General features: G+C 38.5%; 1 protein-coding gene across 1 annotated transcript in view; it reads left to right on the plus strand.

Moving 5' to 3' along the window:
* Positions 1-19,050, plus strand: part of LOC121508357 (protein tweety homolog 3-like) — a 50,281-nt gene extending 31,231 nt beyond the window's left edge. Inside the window, exons 6-15 of the mRNA XM_041785152.1 lie at positions 2,804-2,899; positions 3,037-3,109; positions 3,254-3,329; positions 4,273-4,328; positions 6,381-6,473; positions 6,653-6,745; positions 6,835-6,971; positions 8,815-8,988; positions 11,093-11,168; positions 15,545-19,050. Of these exons, the coding sequence (XP_041641086.1) occupies positions 2,804-2,899; positions 3,037-3,109; positions 3,254-3,329; positions 4,273-4,328; positions 6,381-6,473; positions 6,653-6,745; positions 6,835-6,971; positions 8,815-8,988; positions 11,093-11,168; positions 15,545-15,679 (1,009 nt within the window). The 3' untranslated portion in view covers positions 15,680-19,050. The remainder of the gene's footprint in view (positions 1-2,803; positions 2,900-3,036; positions 3,110-3,253; positions 3,330-4,272; positions 4,329-6,380; positions 6,474-6,652; positions 6,746-6,834; positions 6,972-8,814; positions 8,989-11,092; positions 11,169-15,544) is intronic.
* The last annotated feature ends 1,601 nt before the right edge of the window (positions 19,051-20,651 follow it).

The following is a 20,651-nucleotide window of genomic DNA, read 5'->3' on the forward strand; positions in this document are numbered from 1 at the left end:
AGGGGTATTTATGTGTTCCTTCTCAAAACTGTCTTTCTGAGTGCCTTTAGTGCATCAACATATTTCCAAGCCACAGCTGTGCCTCTTTTTCAAACTGTATTACTGCCCACAGTGATAAATGCTAATAATCTAAAAACTGATGACTAGAGCCAACACAAATCCATGTAGTTGTCTGTCCACTTTAAATCGGAAAGTGTCTTTGGAGCAGCCACGGCCAGGCTGGAGTCAGCTAATCTTTGTTTACTTCTAGGATTTGTCCCAAAAGAAATTCTGACTAATTAGAGGGCATTTTCCTTAAGCATCTCACATGTTTGTCTGCTTGTTAATGTCCCCATGTGGCCACGGACCAAACTTGAGGCAGCTATTCAGCAATGTAACAAACTGGTCTATGATTCAGACCATATCAAAAAACAACTTTCGGTGTGAAAATGCCTTAAAACTGAGGGGATAACAAGGAAATTCCTAATCTTTATAGGCAAAGTAGATGTCGAAGAATTTCAATCTATTTGTAAATAGCTGTAAATGTGACACACTGCTACAAGAACTATTTTAAATCCACAGATGAAAATAGAAGGAGAACCAAGCTGATGAAAGAAGCTAAACATTAGCAGTCCGCTCTAATAACATGTCGATGATTGTTTTACTACACCAAACATGCACTTGTACAGTACTGTACAATGGTCTAGTAAGATACAGTATGTATGATGGTCTGGGACCTGCTGGTGGGTGCAACGTACTTACGTTTATTACATGCCAGTGTTAAATACTCCATTCTGATAGGTTAATGACAGCATTGCACATTCTGTTAATTCCTTTTCGCTTACTGCTCTAGCTAATATTTAGAGTTGCCATGGACCCAGCTTTGGCTGTAAACTTTAAAACCATACCAATCAAACCAGTCTGCAGAAAGAGTTCACATATTACATCAGCCTGTTTATTGATGAGAAAAAAGAGAACTAAAAGGCACTGAAAGGCCAAAGATAAAAAGACAGGAAAGGCTGGAGAAGAAGCTGAGAAAATGGATCGGACATGACGTTATAACTAAAAGGAACATGGCAGGGGATTTGTTTGTAATCAAATACAAAATGTCAAAACACATTTATGTTATGAGTCAGACAAAAAACATTTATAAAGTCCTGCAGTCATAATAGCAGTCCTGTTCACCTTGTCTCAATGTAGTCAATCACCATCAATCAAAATGTACAAATAAAGGAATTAATAACTGAATTGACTCATGGATTCAGTTCTTCTAGACTGATATCATGAGTTTTTGTTCAGTAAGTTAGTATAGTTTTAAATCATCCTTAAACATTGTTGATTTATAATTTCCAACTTAGCAAGATATGTCAAATTATCAATTAATTAGCTAAGCAGCCGTGTGAAAGTGGGCTTATGTAAAGCAAGCAGGTGATAGGCAGCGTCAGCAGATTGCAGGGCATAAGCCCTGAATGTTTCCTCAGAAGCCCCAAATTTTATAGATTGGTAAAAATGTATATTGCAACTTAATGTTACGATGGATGAATACAAAAAGAAATTGATGATAATGAACAAATGAACCGTGCTGATCACGACATTAAATTCTTGTAGCTTAACTGACAAAATGGACTCTTTCTTTTGTTTTTCACTTCTTAAACTTTGAACACTGCAGTTGAACAGAAACTATAAACACAATACTAGATATTACATATTTTGATTTTAATGTTTTTTTTTTCAACAATTCATGCCAAATATGATTTTTTTACACTGAATGTAAATGTAAAATGTAAATGTACTTTATTTATCTAGCCCTTTACAACACCCCACAGGTGACCAAAGTGCTTTACAAAAAATCCAATAGCATTAAAAACACAGCATTCTACCCTTCCTTTGTTTTATAACAAAAAATAAGCATCAGACAGTTTCTTTCTTTTTAGGAGGCAGAATGGAAAACTACTGATCTTCAGCATCATTTATTATTGTGCCAGAGTAATGCAGATACTTTGAGTACATAATGAAAAGTTGTTGTTTTTTTCAAAGATTTTAATTGATTATGTATTTGACAGGCAATCAAACATCACTGAGCTATTTATACTGTTGGGTTTATCAACAGAAAACTTAATGTAAATGAAATAATAACCTACATGCTGACAACTTTTCAGAGCCCCCCTAAACATTTCATTTGAGGCTTTCAGGGGGGCTCATGTTCTTTTCAGGGGAGCCAAGCTCCTCCCCGTAATTCAAACTATGACTGTTGTAAATGATAAAAAGGCTTGTTAGTATTTAAATTGTTACTTTAGAAAAACTGAAACAACACCTAATCAGGGGATCATGTCCTCAGACCATCCTGAGTTTGAGCTAAGCCCTGGATATTAGATACTTCTGGCTCCACCACTAGAGCAGGTCATTGTTGCAGAAATAATCCCTTAAAGTATGATGCAGGATAAGAAACTGAATGTACCCTCACTATATATTATCCCTCTCACTGTATAACATCCCTTACATAATCACCCTCTTTAGCTTTGCCGATAGGACTTAACCAACCCTGAAAAAAACTAGAACAAAAGTCAAATGAGTAATAAAGTGTCTATTTTTTTGCTTTTTTGCTTTCATTCTGAGTCTAGAAACAAGTAAAACAAACAAAAACATAGCAAGCAATCGGATTGTGACCCTGTTATGTGTCAAGTGTCCTTCATGGCTTATGTAAAAGACTCATTAGCTCCCCCCAGACAGACTACTACCTTCTGCTTTATGGCTTCTGTGTTTTTTTTAATGTGTATAACCATCATGAAATATGCTCATATTGATGATTTTGTATTTTGAACAGGTGGTTGGGATACCTTGGATTGCTGCTGTTTGATGTTCTCATTTGTCTTCTGGTGCTGTTTGGCCTTATACGCAACTCTAGAAGCACCCTGATTGGGTAAGATGCTTTACATCACACCTTAAACAATGCTCCGATTGGATGAGACGAATCATTAATAAACTGTTAGCACTGTGTAACACATGTCATGTTTCCAAGCGGAATCTGGACTTGTATGTGTATTTTTTGTCCTTCAGAGTGTGTCTGCTTGGGGTTTTGACTCTGATAATCAGCTGGGGGTCTCTCGGCCTGGAACTGGCTGTCGCTGCTGTAAGTGTAACCATGGCAACATCGCCGGTCTCTCTAGCTCTCTGCAATGATGTAATCTTTCTTTTTCACACTGCTGCAAGCAGGCGAGTATGTGCAGCAAGAATGTTTCTTTATTTTGATATGTTGTGTGTTACCCTCTTACAGTCCGCCAGCGACTTCTGCGTTTCCCCAGATACCTACATCACCAGGGTAACCAAGGAAAATGCTGTCATCAACCAAGGTATGCCTGGAAGAAACAAAAGAACAAGTGAACTACTAGCAGCCATTTTTATTGTTTTTGTGCTCGAACTTTGTTTCCCTCTCGTTTAGGCCTTTAAAACATCAATAACTGAGCAGAATCTGCCTAGAAACACACAGATGATTATTAAATTTGTATTTACTTTGATGCAAATTTAATGGAAGCAACCTGAAAACACAAATGGTTATTATCTCAGTGTTTCATATGATGCAAATACAATGCAAGTAACAGGGAATGGAAGGCATCAGTGATGATGGGTCAATGAACTGCTCATACGCCCATACTGTAAGTTTACAAACAAGCGGAAACATCTTGAATAAACTCCACTTTCCACACTGACAGTTAAATTTCACCCTGACATGTTGCTTCTATTTTAAGAATCAAGAGTGTGTGTGTTTGTGTGTGTCAATGCGTGTAAGTGTATATCCAAAGGGATTGGGTTTGACTGACACATTGGTATCCAAAAGCTCTTACTCTCTCTTTGCTGACTGCAATGCATCAGCAATCCTGCACACACAGCCCACTCTCTCTTCCTCTGTGCCATTCCCAGAAGTAAAAAAGTATAAATAAATAAAATATTCAGAGCACATTTTTGCCTTTTCACTTAGGATCATTATCTGATTTGTTCTCTCTCTCTTCATCCTTTTATATCCCTCTTTACCTCTCTTGCTGCTCCACTTCTTCCTCCACCTCCCTCACTTCCCTCTTAGCTCTCGTCTAATGAGTTCTGTTGTCTGTCAGTTGTTTCCGCTCTGTAGAGCGCAGATGTTGCCTCTGTTATATATAAACACACACATACACACTTTGCCTATTTTAACAGTACTCCATAAACATAAATGGCCTCAGAAACATACAGTGAATAGTGGTTTAGCTCATATGAAATATGTTATTATGCTATTAATATGTTTTTTTTCTGCATTCCTAGATATCCTGCAGTATTACCTGAGGTGCAACTCTGGCCAAATCAACCCTTTCCAGCAGGTAAGTTAGTGCTGTTTTGGAGGTCTGGATTCTTTGTTTACGGTGGCCACTGTTATGCTCATCTTAGTTTCTAATGCTAACACATGACAGAAAATTGTTGTTAATGAGATAACAGAATTAACACTGCAAATGTGGTTTTAACTTAATAATTTGTTTTCATCATTTTAAAGTAAAATAGTCTACAATAATCCAAGCAATGCTTATTTAGTTTCTCAGCCCCTCTACAGTAAGTAGCACTGTCATTGTGTCATGGGTCAGAAGTCTATGGCCTGTGAGCTAGGTAAATCTTTTCCTAATGATCATTAAAACAATTTTCTCATACACATTAACAGTATAAATAGGTCAGAAGTGGATGCTTACAATGTTTTGGCTGTTGATAAGGGAAATAAGATACTATCAGAGTAATATTGGTATCAGCAGATAATAACTCAAAAAGTTAATATCAGTAACAGATTTAAAATTTTATGTACAAATACTTTTTGCACATAACAGCCACAACAACCATAACAACCATGCCACAATGCTTTGTCACATTAACCATGCAAAGCCAATTCATTGCCCACATTCTTTGTGTGTCATCAAGCAGATCCATCTTGCAAAGCTTCAATCTTAAATGTTTGTCCACAGTCAGAGGAAGACCAAACCAGTCAGCATCAATTAAGGAGAAAGAGGTGTATAGGTGTGGTCTAGTTGTACTGCAAGCCTGTAAACAATGGCTGCCATTGAAGAGATTAGCATGGGTGCAACTGTAGCAGCAGTTTTATCAGAACTGGACATTTCTGTATTTTAAAGAAGAGCAAAGAACTATACTGAAAGCTTTTCTTGAAGGCAAGTATATTTTTGCCTTCTCCCCAACAGCTTTGGCAAGAGGTAATTTTACCACCTGGCTCCACTGATCCTTACAGCTGCCTGTCGAACTTGCATTATGTAGCATACTCCCTGTCCCTACTCCATGCTTACTGTCATGTTTTGACAGTCTGATTGGTCCCTAATGAAAGTGACAGACAGAATGTTTCCAATCATCCCTTGACATTTTTCTGAAAGTTTCTGCCTTTCCCAAACACCATCTATAGGGTGTTGCCCACATGGACGTGAAATACACTATATTGCCAAAAGTATTCCCTCACCTGCCTTGACTCACATATGAACTTAAAGAGGGGTATTATGCCTTTTTTCAAGGCTTTACGCCATCTCTCTGATACCCACGTAGTAGCTTCACATGGTTTACAACTCAAAAAACTCCTCATGTTTCTTGCACTGGCGTCCTGAAAAAACCTCATTTTACCCTCCGTCTGAAACGCTTCGTTTTCGCTGCTGTTTCTACCTCTGCGCACTATTTGTGCCTCAGCATCCGCTGACCCCACTCCATCATTTTACGTGGCCTACCACGTCGTGGCTGAGTTGCTGTCGTTCCCAGTCGCTTCCACTTTGTTATAATACCACTGACAGTTGACTGTGGAATATTTAGGAGTGAGGAAATTTCACGACTGGACTTGTTGCACAGGTGGCATCCTATCACAGTACCACGCTGGAATTCACTAAGCTCCTGAGAGCGACCCATTCTTTCACAAATGTTTGTGGAAACAGTCCGCATGCCTAGGTGCTTGATTTTATACACCTGTGGCCTCGGAAGTGGTTGGAACACCTGATTTCAATTATTTGAATGGGTGAATGAATACTTCTGGCAATATAGTGTATATCCCATGCCATATATATGTGGATCCTGGCCTGCAGCTCCCTTTACACAGACCACACATTAGTATAAAGGGCCTCATCACCTTGTTCTGAGCAAGTTTTTTTTGTTTTCATTGTAAATATTAGGTTTTCACTCTAGGCCCAAACTAAATTTGGTCTAACATAAGTTGTTTGGATTTGTAATCATCTTTATTGTATTAGAAGGGTGTCTTGCTACAAGCCATCCCATTAAAAGAATGTTGTGGTGTCTTCTTTCAGCTGATTTACCTGAATACACCTGTGACCTGTAAGTGTAATAACCAAAGCTGCATGTGTGTTGTTGTTTGTGTCTCTCGTGTCTTTTTGTATGTCCTGTAGAGGCTGTCCGGGAGTCACAAAGCATTGGTGGAGATGCAGGATGATGTGGCAGAGCTACTGAGATCAGCAACACGTGATTATGCCAGCACCAAGGTTTGTGTGCTGCATGTTTGTGCTATGATCTGTAGGTCTTTATTTTCACAGATGAGTGAATCTGCATCAGTGGGAGCAAGATGAAAGTGGTGGTTAGAAACACACGTGTTAATTCAGTGCATGTGAAGGTGGAGATCTATACGGGAGTGTGCGTGATTAAGCTTGATTCGTGTTTGCAGGGGAGTCTTGAACAGATCCAGACCGTGCTTAATTCCACCGAGGTCGGCCTCCACCAGCTGACCGCTCTGGTCGACTGTCGCAGCCTACACATGGTGAGTCACTTTGTATGTTGTGGTAAAAACAACTCCAATCCAACACTTTCTTACACAACCTCACTCCTCTGCTCTTTCCTACCATGTAGGACTACGTCCAGGCTCTGACTGGGCTCTGCTACGATGGTGTTGAAGGTCTCATCTACCTGGTTCTCTTCTCCTTTGTCACTGCTCTGATGTTCTCCTCTATTGTGTGCAGCGTGCCACACACTTGGCCTGGGAAGAGGTAACACACACCCACACAATCTCTCTTCCAATCACAGACGATGACAGCCTTTATAGTCCCTTATCTGTTTAGCTGATTTGTACACTAACAGCTAACAAGATGCTAATACTAACTCCTTGATTGTTTGATTAATCCATTTTATAAACAGTGGGGGAAACAGATCAAAAATCCTCTCAGTGCCCATGCATGTCACTCTTTAAGTGTATTTGCCCCCTGAGCTCTTTGTATCCTTCTGTGCGTCTTCCTGCCTGTCTTTGCATCCATCTGGTTTTCTCAGCAACTTTTTGTTTATTTTATGGTTTTCTGTCAGCGCTGCCAGTCTGGCTGATCTTTTTGTTCTATGTTCGTACATATCTCTTGTTTTCTTTTCTCCACTGTGGACTCGGAGCACTGGTGTTGTGTTCGATTTCGTATCACCATGTTTTTTTTCCTATTTTTTGTTGTGTGCCCCACTTCCTCCTTCTGTTCTGTTCCTTCCTCCTCTCTCCCTGTCCTGATTTGGAAAATGCTTTGGGCTTCAGCGAATGATGGTGAATATTTAGGGAGTTAGAGGACCATATGGTCTTTTAAACTGCCCATTTAAACAACCCTGAATCATTTCAAATGAATCGCTTGGGTGAATGATTTTAAACCATGTAACCAGGCAGGCTATGCCATTAAAAGGGTAAAGGGCTCTATGCTGGTTTGTTGGGTGTCCATGACCAGCATGTTAATATATATCAAAGCACATGTAAAATATATAACGTCCCTGAATTTAGCCAGAGTAAATGGTCATGAGTTGGTTGTTTATTAGTCTGACTGTGCTGTAATGACTGAGTCTGACTGATGGGTTGAACATTAAGCTCCTCTTTGGTGTGAAAGATGGAGGGAAACATCTCCATCTGGTGGCCAGTCAATGCAATAATGTCTCTTGTTCCCTTTGTCTTTGTTTAATAAACCCTGCCTACTCTTCACTCCCTAAACCTATTACCAGCTCACTGGGACTTTATTAGTAACTGAATTAGACACCAAAAGAAACAACAACAACAACAAAAAAAAAACAAAAAAACAATAAAACAAAATTGTACTTGTAATAAATCTACACATCATATTTTTGAGAGTCCAGAACATTTCTGTAGCCAGAGATCCACCTTCCAAATCAGCACAAATCTTATTTGATGCCTCATTCTCTTACGTTGCTGGCCGTTTTTTTACATTTTTTAACCATTTTATGTCTCAAAATGGTTCTTCCTAAACAAGCCATGTTATCTCTTTCTTTTCTGATGTTTTTTGCTTTGAGTTTCAAAGAGCACTCAGTAATGCATGAAGTACTTTAAGGAAAATTGACCTTTGACATTTGATTCTTTTTGGATAATTTGAACAGGACAGTGATAAACAAGAGCAAATCTTCTAGGTCAGTTGACAGTGGCTGCATGAAGAAAATGACTGCATGTCTCTACATATAAAAGAAAATTAAGAATACTCTAGAATGTACTATCTTCCTACAATTTGATATTATGTTACTGCACACAACAATAAAGGACAGCTTCATGGGTCTTCTCGGGGCTGTGTAGTAAAATCAGAGACTCCACTTTACTTGTATTGGACCTGTTTTGTTTAGATGAATGCTGCCCATGTTCCTTGTTTTCCTGTTCAGCTGCTTTTGCGCTGAAGGCGTGGAAATTACCCAGTCTCTTAAATTTAGGGGACTTCATAGTGAGAGTTCACCTTCCCCTCTCCTAACCTCCTCTTCAACCACTTGTTTACACTCTGTTGTCTCTCTTGGATCTCCCTCTCCTCTACCTTTTCCTCCTCCTCTTCATCATGCCCTCTCGTGCCCTGCCCTAACCCTGACCGATTGAAGGACGGATGAGGAAGACGGAGAGGACGAGTCGGGCGCCTCACGGGGCGGTGTGCACGATAACCTGTACCGCGTTCACATGCCCAGTCTCTACAGCTGTGGCTCCAGCTACGGCAGCGAAGCTAGCCTGCCTGCTACAGCCCACACTGTCAGCAATGCCCCCGTCACTGAATACATGTGAGTTAGCATCCACTGCTAGCTGGAGGCTAGCAGGATCAATACACTGCCTGCTATAGGTAGCTGCTTGCCCCTGTGACCTAGACTAGCAGCCTAGCATCGCTCACTGCCTGTGATACTATGAGTAAGAATAGCTAGTTTTATTCTATGCTAGGCCCGCATGTCCTTTGTGATACACTGTCAGCAGTGTTTTCTACCCAGTGAATTAGAACCCTTCACTAGACTCCCTATGGTGCTGATAAATTTGCTGCTTGCTGTATCAGCTAGCCTGCCTGTTTCAGTCCACAATGTTGCCCAAAACCTTATTAAGAGAATTTAGGTTTGCACTCATTAGTGTTAGGAAAAAGGTTCACCCTGCTTGCTACGTGTTACAGTTTGCCACAGTCTTGCTTGCTTTGAATACAACAACGAAAAAGAGAAACAAGCATTTGTTATTCTGTATGTATCTCCAGTCTGCCACTGCTTGCTTCTATTTTTAGCAACACTTATAAACTGTGTGCTGTTTGCTGCTGAAGAAATAACTGTGATTCTGCAGCAATGAATAAGATGAGCTTTTATTCTGCAAGTTGTGGCATTTTTATTTTCTGGACATTTGAATGACATAATTTTCATGTTCTGGGCAGATAGCAAATCCTGAAGTCTTGTGTAATATTGATGTCTAAAACTGTAATAACAGCAGGTTTTAGAGAGATCACTCTCCTTTGAATTAGCAGGGCAGTCAAATTTGGTCAGTTTGAATAGGTACTATTCACAGTGTAGTTGGGTCATCAGCACTTACACTTAAGTTAAGCTTTTATAAGCGATTATAAAGCTGCAAGTGATTTTTTTCATATTGTGTTTATGGCAAAGGACATTGAAGACTTAACAGGAGAATCTCCTGTTGCAAAAGGCTTGGATTAGCATTGAGTAAATGACCTTGATAACAAACAATCAATCTGTACTTAAAAAATGGCATTTCATGGCTAGACATATGTATTTTAGCTATAAGAAGATAGTAACTTGTCCGTTAAGTTTAAAGTGTATTTACCAACATTTTATTTTAATGATAAAATAGAGGTTTTTAATCTGAAAATAATGTTTCTGTTTATATGAAGCTTCTTTGTAGGGATGCATGATATTGGATTTTTACCGACATCCGATATGTCAGTATTTCTAAATTCATTTTTTGCCAATACAGATATTGAAACTAATGTAAAAATGCAGTTCAGACCTTGTGTCTTACAAGTGTCATACACTTGTAAGTTTAGGGATGAAAACAAACTTGAGCCCTTGAAACATACTTTGAATTTGAGGGAATGAGGATGAACTAAGAAAAACACTTAAGCTAAGGTAGGTCTGTTCGTCCTGTCTGAAACTCCACAAACATATTTGTATATACAGCCAATACTTACACTCAAAAATGACCGATGTTCCCAGCTGATATATCAGTTGTTAATATAGGTAGAAATCCTCATATCTGCCAAAGCCTATAATAAACTTTATAAGCTAATATCTGCCAATACTGAGATGATGCTGGTAATATCTTGCATCCCTACTTCTTGGGTGTTCTCGCAAAGCATACCTCTTTGTATTAGTACTGTAAGTTTCACAGTATTTTGGTAGTTTTTCCAGACATTTTACATCCATATGTAACCAGGGTTTATGATAAGTTACATTTTTATTTTTGAATACCGTAAAAAAGAAATGTAAAGCCTAATACAGAAACATTTTATGTTTGAATGTCTTCTTAAGAAATCCTAAATAAGTAGAATTACACCTGGACTGCAGATATATGCAGTTTTTAAGGGATAAATGCCCAATATTAGGTTTTCATGGATCCCCACATTAATAATAGTACTATTTCACTGAGCCAGTGTCCTATTATAAGAAGAAATGTGTGTCTTTGTGCATTGTTAAGAAGGAATGTTGAGTATGTTGGACTGTGGCAGAGGTGTTTAACCTCTGGCCATGAGGCGCCACAGAGCTTAAGTCCCTTAAGTGTACTTACCACTGAGGCCATTTGTCAGAGAGGCATTAAACTGGGATCATGAACAGACCACAGATCAACTACTGGGCACCAGTGGCAGGGTGACCACATTCAGTAACCTCTTATTCTATAATGCAGGAGCCAGAACGCAAACTTTCAGAACCCTCGGTGTGAGAACACCCCCCTGATTGGCAGGGAGTCCCCTCCACCCTCTGTAAGTGCACACTTTCTAGATCACACTCTCCCTCCACTACCTTCCAATACCCACAATGCATCTGGTATAAACATTAAAAAATGCAGAGCCCTTGGGAAGAACATTTTCTACTTTCTAAGTGTGGTCAAAGGAGTATGTTGTTGATGAATGTTCTTGTATCTTGTAATTTATACCTTTTTAGGATGCTAGTGTGGATATTGGAAGATAGTCCCCTCTCCCTACACCACTGCAAGTGTACTTTGTGCTCATACTAGACCGTGATCAAGGATCGCCTTTATGAAGGTCATTTTGGCAGCCTGGGAAGCTTGAAAAGAAGCCTGTTGTATGTGGAATATGCACTTCCATCAAAAGAGAGCCTGGCCTCTTTTGATAAGTGTGATTGTTGGGTCATGCTAGACACAAAGTTGTCCTCTACTTCTGATGTAAAAAGTCTGGTTGGTTTGACCTGTATGAGGAGAACTTGGTGAACACGTAACAACAGATGACCAGCCTGGAGACGTCATTGAGAAAACCTATTGGAAGCTTTTCTTCAGTACCAAAGACATACCTTTGCCAGTCCTGCAGATGTCTGTATTTCACCTTTTGTTTTAACCAAAAAACAGGTTGATTAATCTTCCTTTGATGAGGTGCTGCTGTGCCTGTAGTTGTGGATAAAATATGTGGTTTAAACTTTTTCAAGACTGTGGACCTTAAAAAATATCATTAATACTTGTAAATACTTTTTTGAAACATTCCTGCCTTCATGTCACCTGGCCATGCACAGAGACGCAGCTGAAAATGTTCTGCCCCTGGAGAATCTCAAGCCCAAACCTCTAAAGTTCCTGCTCCCTCCCTTGTTCCCACAGTGTGTCTATGTTTGCATTTTCTTGTCAAGGTGTTACATCTCCTCTGTTTCTGTTGCCCCTTCACCCTTCACCATAAAACTGTCACAGGAGCACATGTTTCCCACCTCCACTGATGAACTGTAAAATGGCCATGATTCATCATTGTTAATGTCGGCCTGGCCTGCCGCCATGTGCTGGAGCGCTCAGCTGTCATCAGGGTCTGCAATGATGCGGACATCAGGGACCTCCAACAGTAACTAGCTAGCTGCTCACCAGAGACCACTAACTCATACCAGGCTAACCTACTACATCAGAACTAGAGCACTAACTAAAAATCACTTACAATGGACCACCTCTGCTAATTTATAATAACATCATCCAGACCTAATCAGCTGTTAGTGAGTGATTGTTGTAATCAAAGCCCTGGCTGTCCAAATGACTGATCAAAGTTATTCTGCTGTACCTCTGTGTGTGTTTGCTCACCTCATCAACACATCTATCTATCTATCTATCTATCTATCTATCTATCTATCTATCTATCTGTCTATCTGTCTGTCTGTCTGTCTGTCTGTCTGTCTGTCTTTCAGTCTGTCATCTGTCTGTCTGCCTATCTCTCTATTTTTGTCCTTTTTTATCTTTAAATATCTCAGTCTCTCTTTTAATGTTTCTTTTTGTTTCGTTCACTTTCTATTTGTTTGTCTTTATCTCTCTTTCTGCAGCTCTCTATGTCTGTATCTCTCTATAGATCTCTCTATCTCCATCAGTCTCTTTATTTCTGTATCTAATTCCTAATATCTATATTTTTGTCTTTTTCAGTATCTCTATTTTACCCTGCCTGTCCCCGTCTCTATTTTTTATTTATTCACATTTATAATCATCTTTCTATCCATCTCCTCTATCATACTCCACATCACTATCACTATTTTTATTTGTTGCCATCACTATTAATATTAATTTCTCAGTATGTTTTATATATTGTATTGCACAAATATATTGTACATTTTGTAATTGCATAAATTACATGCATATACATACTCAGTACAATTAGAATATTTACTTCAATGAAGTACAATGCATTCTTTTTCTCTGTCAGTATCTCTATGCCTCAATTTCTTCCCTATCCCCATTCATCTCTTTTAATGTATTACATCTACCTTTATCTCCTAAATACCTCTGTCTTGATGTCTCTCTTTCTCGTACTCTATCTGTATTTTCCTCTCTTTATCTCTGTTGCTGCTTTCTGGCTATGTGGTACTGGCTCAACTTGCCTTGACTCTACTCAATTTAAAACAATTTTATCTGGAGTCTTGCCTTGTTCTAGTGCTTCACAATTAATTTTTGTATCAAGTAGTACTTGAAGCAAGGCTATTATAATGTAGTTTTGTATTTTTCATTAGTTTTTATTTCTATTTAATTTTCATTTTTGTTGAAAATTTCCATTTAGTTTTTACTGCTGGTTTGTTAGTTTAGTATATTTTCTATTTTGCTGAACTGATTTGTTGTAGTTTAACGTTTTTAGTAGTTTCAGTGTTTTAGTTTTTACAGCAATAATGGATACATGTCAGGGCAAAACTAAAAGGGTCAGTAAAAGTAAACATTATACAATTTTTAGAAATGCACTCAAACAGACTACTCTTCATTTCAGTAAATTTTATTTATTTAAATTTGATGTGTAATTACAACTCAAGACCTAAAATTAGCCATTGTGTGAAGTTTTGAACCACAAAATCAGCATTAAAATCAACATTTTATCCTTTCCAGGCTTACGTGTTCATGTCAGTCAGTCTCCTGCTGTCAAAGACTAAATCTAAGGATATTTTCGTTTTAATTTCAATCAGTTTTGTAAGCACTGAATACACTTTAAGTTAGTTTACTTTGTTGTAAATTTTAGGGTTTTTTGCTAACTAAAACTAAAATGATTTTTACATTTTAGTTTTAGTTATTCAGTAAGTTGTAGTTAACTATAATAGCCTTGCTTGAACGACTTACAAAAATGCCAGCAGAAACGCCTTGAGGTTTACAATAATGCCACTTTTAAGAACTACCTTTATTTTCAAAAAAGAAAGTTTTTATACTTTGGAAAATATTGTTATTTTGAAAGTAGTAAAGTAAAAACTTAAGATTTTGTATTTTTTTGTTCCTTAATATTTGTGTGTTTGAGTTGAGAAGTATACACTCCAAAGCTACCATTATTCCCTGCATTTTCCATGCAGGTAGGTCTACCAAGCAGGTAAACCTATGATGCCATTTATGAATGATATCATTATTGAGGTTGGACGTTACTGCCAAATTGTGCAGCACTACCTTGTACCTGGTTATTTTGTGGTATCACATCTTTCATAGTGCATTAAGATACCACTGACCAATGAGTGGTCGGAGTATCATCACTCACAAAAAAAAACAAAGACTTGAACTACGCAGAAAAAGATTTATATTGATTATAAAATTTCTATATTTTTAACTATAATTTTACGCACTAATGTGCTAATACTTTAAGTGAAAATCTTTAATTTCAATCTGTAATTTGTCAAATTGAGCCTAGATTTTTGTATACATACCAGTTGTAATATTGCAATCTATTTCTTTTATTGTATATGTTTATAAGTTTGTTTTTGCACTGCTCTGGCAATGCTCACGTTTTCTATGCCAATAACGCTCATTGAATTGAAATGAAAATTTAAATTGTATCATCGCTTGGAGCATCATGAGGAGAGATGTCCAACGGGGGAATTAATTTGTTTTCATCATCAACTTCATACTGCTGTATGACTTCCAAATTGTCCTTTATTTGCCAATAAATTTCTGTCTTGCTGCTTACAACTGTCTCTGGAATAAAATCTTGCCAAAGCCAAAGACCAAAATCCAGGTGCACTTTTGCCTCAGCGGCCTCTGGTTTTGTTTTGTTGGATGTCACAGCAGAGTAAAGCCAAGCCGAGCCAGTACCATGTATGGAAATGAAACTTTTGTCTAAATCTCTCCATCATGCATCTAAAGTCTGTAACTATCTTAATTTCTTTATCGTACCATCTCTCTCTGTCTCCTTATATCTTCATCAACCAAGATTTTTCTTTGTCCATCTACCTCTATCAGTGTGCATCTCTATTCCTCTCAAGCTCTATTTTTTAATCCCTGTTTCTCTCTATCCCTCCCTTCCTTTATTTACCTTTCTCTATCTCTATCCTGTATATCTCTATCCCCCTCTTTACATCTCATGCTAGCTTTTTGCTCAGCTGTCTATCTTTATATCCTTTTCCCTTCCTCTTTTTCTACATTTATTTCTGTATCTCCCTGCTCTCTCTCTATATATATCTCTATCTCTATCACTTTCTCATCTTCAGATTTAATGTCCATTATTTATCTGTATTACTGTGTTTAAAGAATGGTTGATTATAAGCCATACAGTTTCTGATGAAGCTATTTTCTGCCTCTAATTGTCTCTCTTTGATATCTCCCTTTGGTTGTCTTCTTCCTATCATATTTCACGTCCTTCACTCTCTCACTCTCCACACTCTCTCCTTCCTTTTATCTCCTCACTGTCCTTCATCTCCTCAGTACACCTCCAGTATGAGAGCAAAGTACCTGGCCACCAACCGACCAGACCAGAACCGACGCTCCGTACCCAACGACCAACTGGACCCCGCCAGCCGACCTCACCCCACTGCCCGACCACAGTCCTCCGTCCACTAGAGACCTGAGTCGCACCAGTTCATCCCGGTACTGCCTGAATCCAGTTCTCAAAGCCAATTTCCAACTCAAAAGAGATGAATGCTTGAAGTAAGACACGGTTTGTCAAGGTCTTCTGGAGCTCCCCAACACACAAAACGCAGGACTCATCAACCAAACACCTCGGCTAAGGACTGCACTTTGATGGTCAAACTCTTCTCCTCAGCCCACAATTATCAAAAAAAGAATATTCAAAGCAGAAGATAAGAATCCCTCTTCCTCCACTAGGATCCGCACACTGCCCTCTAGTGGAGACAGCCACTACCACCACTCAGACCGCACACTCTCACACAAACAAGAGCAAACACATGCACCAACACCAACACTGTACAGAGCTGTAAATAGCAAACATGTGCTTTACTCTGATTTCATGAAAAGTAGACTGTTGATTCATTACTGGTGATGTGGTGTGCTGTGTGTTTATCATGGAAACCTTTGCTGTATCTCTTATACAAACACACGCACACATCTGTCAACCACACATCTGTATAAATAATAAGCCAGTGAATCAGAAAGCCATGTTTAAATAGAAATAGGTCCACCGCATACATACACGTTCTCTTTAACCTTACATTGTCGTCTAACTAAGACTTGAACCATGAGCTTGAAAAACGTGTCCACATGTTTCTTCATATTTGTTTACGTGCACATGCAGTACACAAGTCGATTAATGCATTTCAAATACGAGCCAGAAACCCTGAAGTTGAATGACTGGGAACAGAGTGAGAGATAAAGGATGTAGGAAGGCTCAACCTGTGCCAAAAAACTCTAAAAACGAGAGATGCCTGTTCTGTCCTCTTCTCCTACTGCCTCCAGATGTCTCAAAAAGGGAAAAAAAAAAAACTCACTTGGAATGTTTTCCTCCTGACTGTACATAATAAGGAGAACAGGAAAAGACTTTCTTAACAGAAAAACGACGGACAGAAGTGAGATAAAACTCAATGAAAAACGGTGACTACACATTTTGCAAGGTGCTATGTCAGACAGTCGAGGTCCCTGAAGACGATCAGGTCTGAGGGGGGCAGAATATTTTTTTGTTTTTTACCTTAATGTGTTGTTTTTATTCAGGGATGTTAGGAAAATGAAAAGCAGTAAAAATATAACCATTTTTTATTAGTGCTAAATGGAAATTGTGTCCATAAACATGTTGAAAATATGCCCCTGGTAGATTTATGGATCACTTTATTAGGTACACCCATCCTGCTACTCATCAACACAGATATCTAATCAGCCAATCACATTACAGTAAGCAATTCACTTGGGCATATAGACACAGTGAAGAAAATATGCTTAAGTCCAAACAGAGCATTAGAATGAGGGAGAAAGGTGATTTAAGTGACTATTGTTGGTCTGGCAGATTTTCATGCTGTTTACACCTTCTGACCCTACCGTTCAACTTATCTGACTAGGCGATTCTTTTTCTTTAGCATTATAAAAAAATGCCTCAAAGACCTCATTCCTCAGCCACTGCTTTTGTCGTCCAGGTGGGAAAGTATCCAATTTAAATGTATTATTAGGGTGTGAGTGTACCTCAACAATCAGGCTGCAGATCCCTATTTTCATGTTCCTTCCATCCATCCATCCATCCATCCATCCATCCATCTTCTTTCGCTTATCTGAGGCCGGGTAGCAGTGGTAGCAGGCTGAGCAAGTCAACCCAGACATCCCTTTCCCTAGTGACACTTCCCAACTCCTTCTGGGGGATCTTAAGGAATTCCCAGATCGAACAGGATATATAATCCCTAAAGCACATACTGAGTCATCCACAAGGTCTGCTGCCAGCTAGGCATGCCTGGAAGACCTCCAAAGGGGGGCGCCCAGGAGGCATCCTAATCAGATGCCAGAACCACCTCAAGTGGCTCTTTTTGATACTCTTAGTTCTCTTCAGGTGTCAAACCTCCTCACCCTCTCTCCATGGCTGAGCCCAGACACCCTCTGAAGGAAACTTGTTTTGGCTGCTTATATCTGCAATCTCATTACCAAGAACTGATGACCATAGGTAAGGGTTGGGAGGTAGATCAACTGGTAAATCGAAAGCTTTGCCTTGCAGCTCAGCTCCTTTTTCACCACAGCGGTCCAGCACAACGCCCGCACTGCTGATGCTGCACCAATACGCCTGTCAATCTCACGCTCCCTGTTATCCTAACTCGTGAACAAGACCCCAAGATACTTGAACTCCTTCACGTGAAGCAGAGACTCATCCCCAATCGGAGAGAGTAATCCACCATTTACTGGCAGAGAATTTCTCATGGTATTCAGATCAAATTTCACTGCACAACTCTCACTTAACAAACTGAACATGAATTCCCTGCAGTTTGTGAAATACTCTTAAGCGGCCCATTGGGCACCAACTACATTGCTGAACCAACTACATTTAAAGTCACTTAATTAAACTTTTTTATCACTCTGATGCGTTGTGTGGACATCAGCACACCGTTTTGACCATGCCTAAATGCATTGGACACTGCAATGGAGTTGGCTGATTTGATATTTGTGTACATGTAGAGTTGAACAGGGGTCCTTTATAAAGTGATGCGTGAATGTTTTAACATTACAAACAAGGGTCCAAGGAACGTCAAGAAAGTGAGTGTTTTTTTATGTTTTATCATGAGCTGGAATTCGGGATGTGAAACTGTGACAAACTGTTGTATTTTGTTTCTTCTTTACTTCCTGTGTTTTATTTTGTAAACTAGTGGCCTCTTATCAACCTGAAGCCACTATTTCTTTTTGTTTCTTCTGTTTTTTTTTTTAACCCACAAGCACAAATTCTCCTCAATGTGACTCTGTGAGATGGAGAAGAAAAAAACACACTGCCTGGGACACTGCCGGTGGATTATCTCCTCCTGCCCTGAAACTCTCTGTACAGTGTAAAAGAAAAAAAAAAAAGACGTATCCGTAAATCTGTATGTGTGACATCACTGCAGCGTGATTGGCTATTGCTCTATCTCAGTGTTAGTGTGTGTAAGTAAAGTGATCAGTGTGTCTGACTGGCAGCAAGCAGGGGCCAGCCTATCTAGCCTGAGTCATTACTACACAGACGTCACGCATGTTCTTATGCACACAAACATGCTGTACAGACATCCTCATCTAAAACACAGACATGACTTCATATAAAATACATCGTTTCCTACTTTTGACCTGTTTACATTCACTTCTAGAGCTGTAGTAACCACCTGCCCCTGCCACAACCCTGACATCACACTGATAACCATTTGCATTCTGGGTGATGTAGTAGAAGTTTCAGAGAAAACCTGGAATGTAGAAATTAGCATTCAAACACATTTCAACCACCCATTCCTGTACAGCATTTTAATATGTTCCTCTTATTAATCAATGACCACTTCTCGTATTAGCGAGACAATCTTACATGTGTGATTTTACTAGAAAGAACATGTCCATGTTATGGTAACAATGCTACCTATGGTCTAGTACTTTAAAGAGCGCTATTGCACCATTGATGCAAACAATGTAAAGATCTGTGGGACTAGTCACTGATTAATGGCCTTTCATAATGTTTTTAAACTCTTACAACACTTCATATCGCTACATGTTTTTTTATTTTTCTCTGTCTTGTAAAAATCAAACTTTAAAGATAAAATAATAGCTAGCTGTTTTGTAGGAGAATAAAGGCAAGAGCAGCGTTTTTCCTCTCTTATTAATGGTGAATGACTCTCTGTCTTGCAATGTTTTAATAAGACTATTCCAGTGTCGTCTGCACACCTGACTTAAGAGGTAGTATTTTAAATCCTGTGCAATGAATTCTGGGATGAAATTGATTGGATACAGTGTGTCTTAAAAAAATTAAAGAAACTCAAGTTTAAGGGTCAGTAATGTTTTGCGTGTGTATGTGGTATTTACAGGACTTCAAATACACCTTAGTCCAGATGTGTCAGACAATGTTTTCTATGGCTGTTTTTATTTTCTGATGGATTAACTAAGATATTAATGATGTACATGTCAAAACTGTGGTAATGATATCATTCAGCCTGGAATAAATGTTTTAAAAAAGGAATTAAAGCAACTTTAACATACTGATGAAAACTGTGTATTTATTTAAAAAAAATGCAGAAGTTGATGTACATTGTCATATCCTATCTCAGGGTTTAGCTCACCTTCATTTTACCTAGCTTCAGTGGTGTGGTGTGGATATACGTATAAGTATGTCTGACTATGATAGGTGGCATTGTGCCTTCCTACTCTCTATTACTATTTGACCTAGCACCAGCTAACATGGCTAACAAGAAGGTTTCAGTTTGTCAGTTGAACAACAAAAAACATGACCAATTTTATAACTGTACTCTACTTGCATGCCTTAATGTAATTTATCTCATTATTTAGACTTGTCTCATCTCAGACACTCACAGACATGTTTTTAGATTTCCTGTGCAGGACTAGATTTAGTGAAATTAAAAAATTCTTTCTTTTAAATGAAATTTACAATTTAACTGATGTAATATAAATTGTTAGGGTAAGACATGAAAAAGGTTTCATAATGTTTCATTACTCTTATATATTCTCTTAACCATTGCCTGTATCTTAATGACCTGAGGATTTCTTCATGTACTTAGTCTGAAACATTTTGATATTTGAGTTGTATTTTTTTCCAAATATGTTAAAATAAATGAAAAAATTAAATATATTTTTTGAAACATACAATGTAAACAAAATTGTCTACAGTTGACGTTTCTATTTGCTTATCTGAAAAAGGAGTGGAAGGAAGTACATAGTAAACCCCAACCCTTCTTTATAAGTTAATTATTGCATGAAATCTAGTTTCCTTATTTAAACAAGGGAATAGTCACTAAAAGAATAGTATTTGTAGTATAAACATCTGTATATAAACATCTGAAACAGATCAGATATTGCCTGTTGGTAGGAGATCACAGAACAGCATGTTTGGAAACCGCTTGATTGATTTTAACTATTTCTTGACTTG

This window comes from Cheilinus undulatus, linkage group 4 (genome assembly GCF_018320785.1).
Source record: "Cheilinus undulatus linkage group 4, ASM1832078v1, whole genome shotgun sequence".
Taxonomy (NCBI): Eukaryota; Metazoa; Chordata; class Actinopteri; order Labriformes; family Labridae; genus Cheilinus; species Cheilinus undulatus.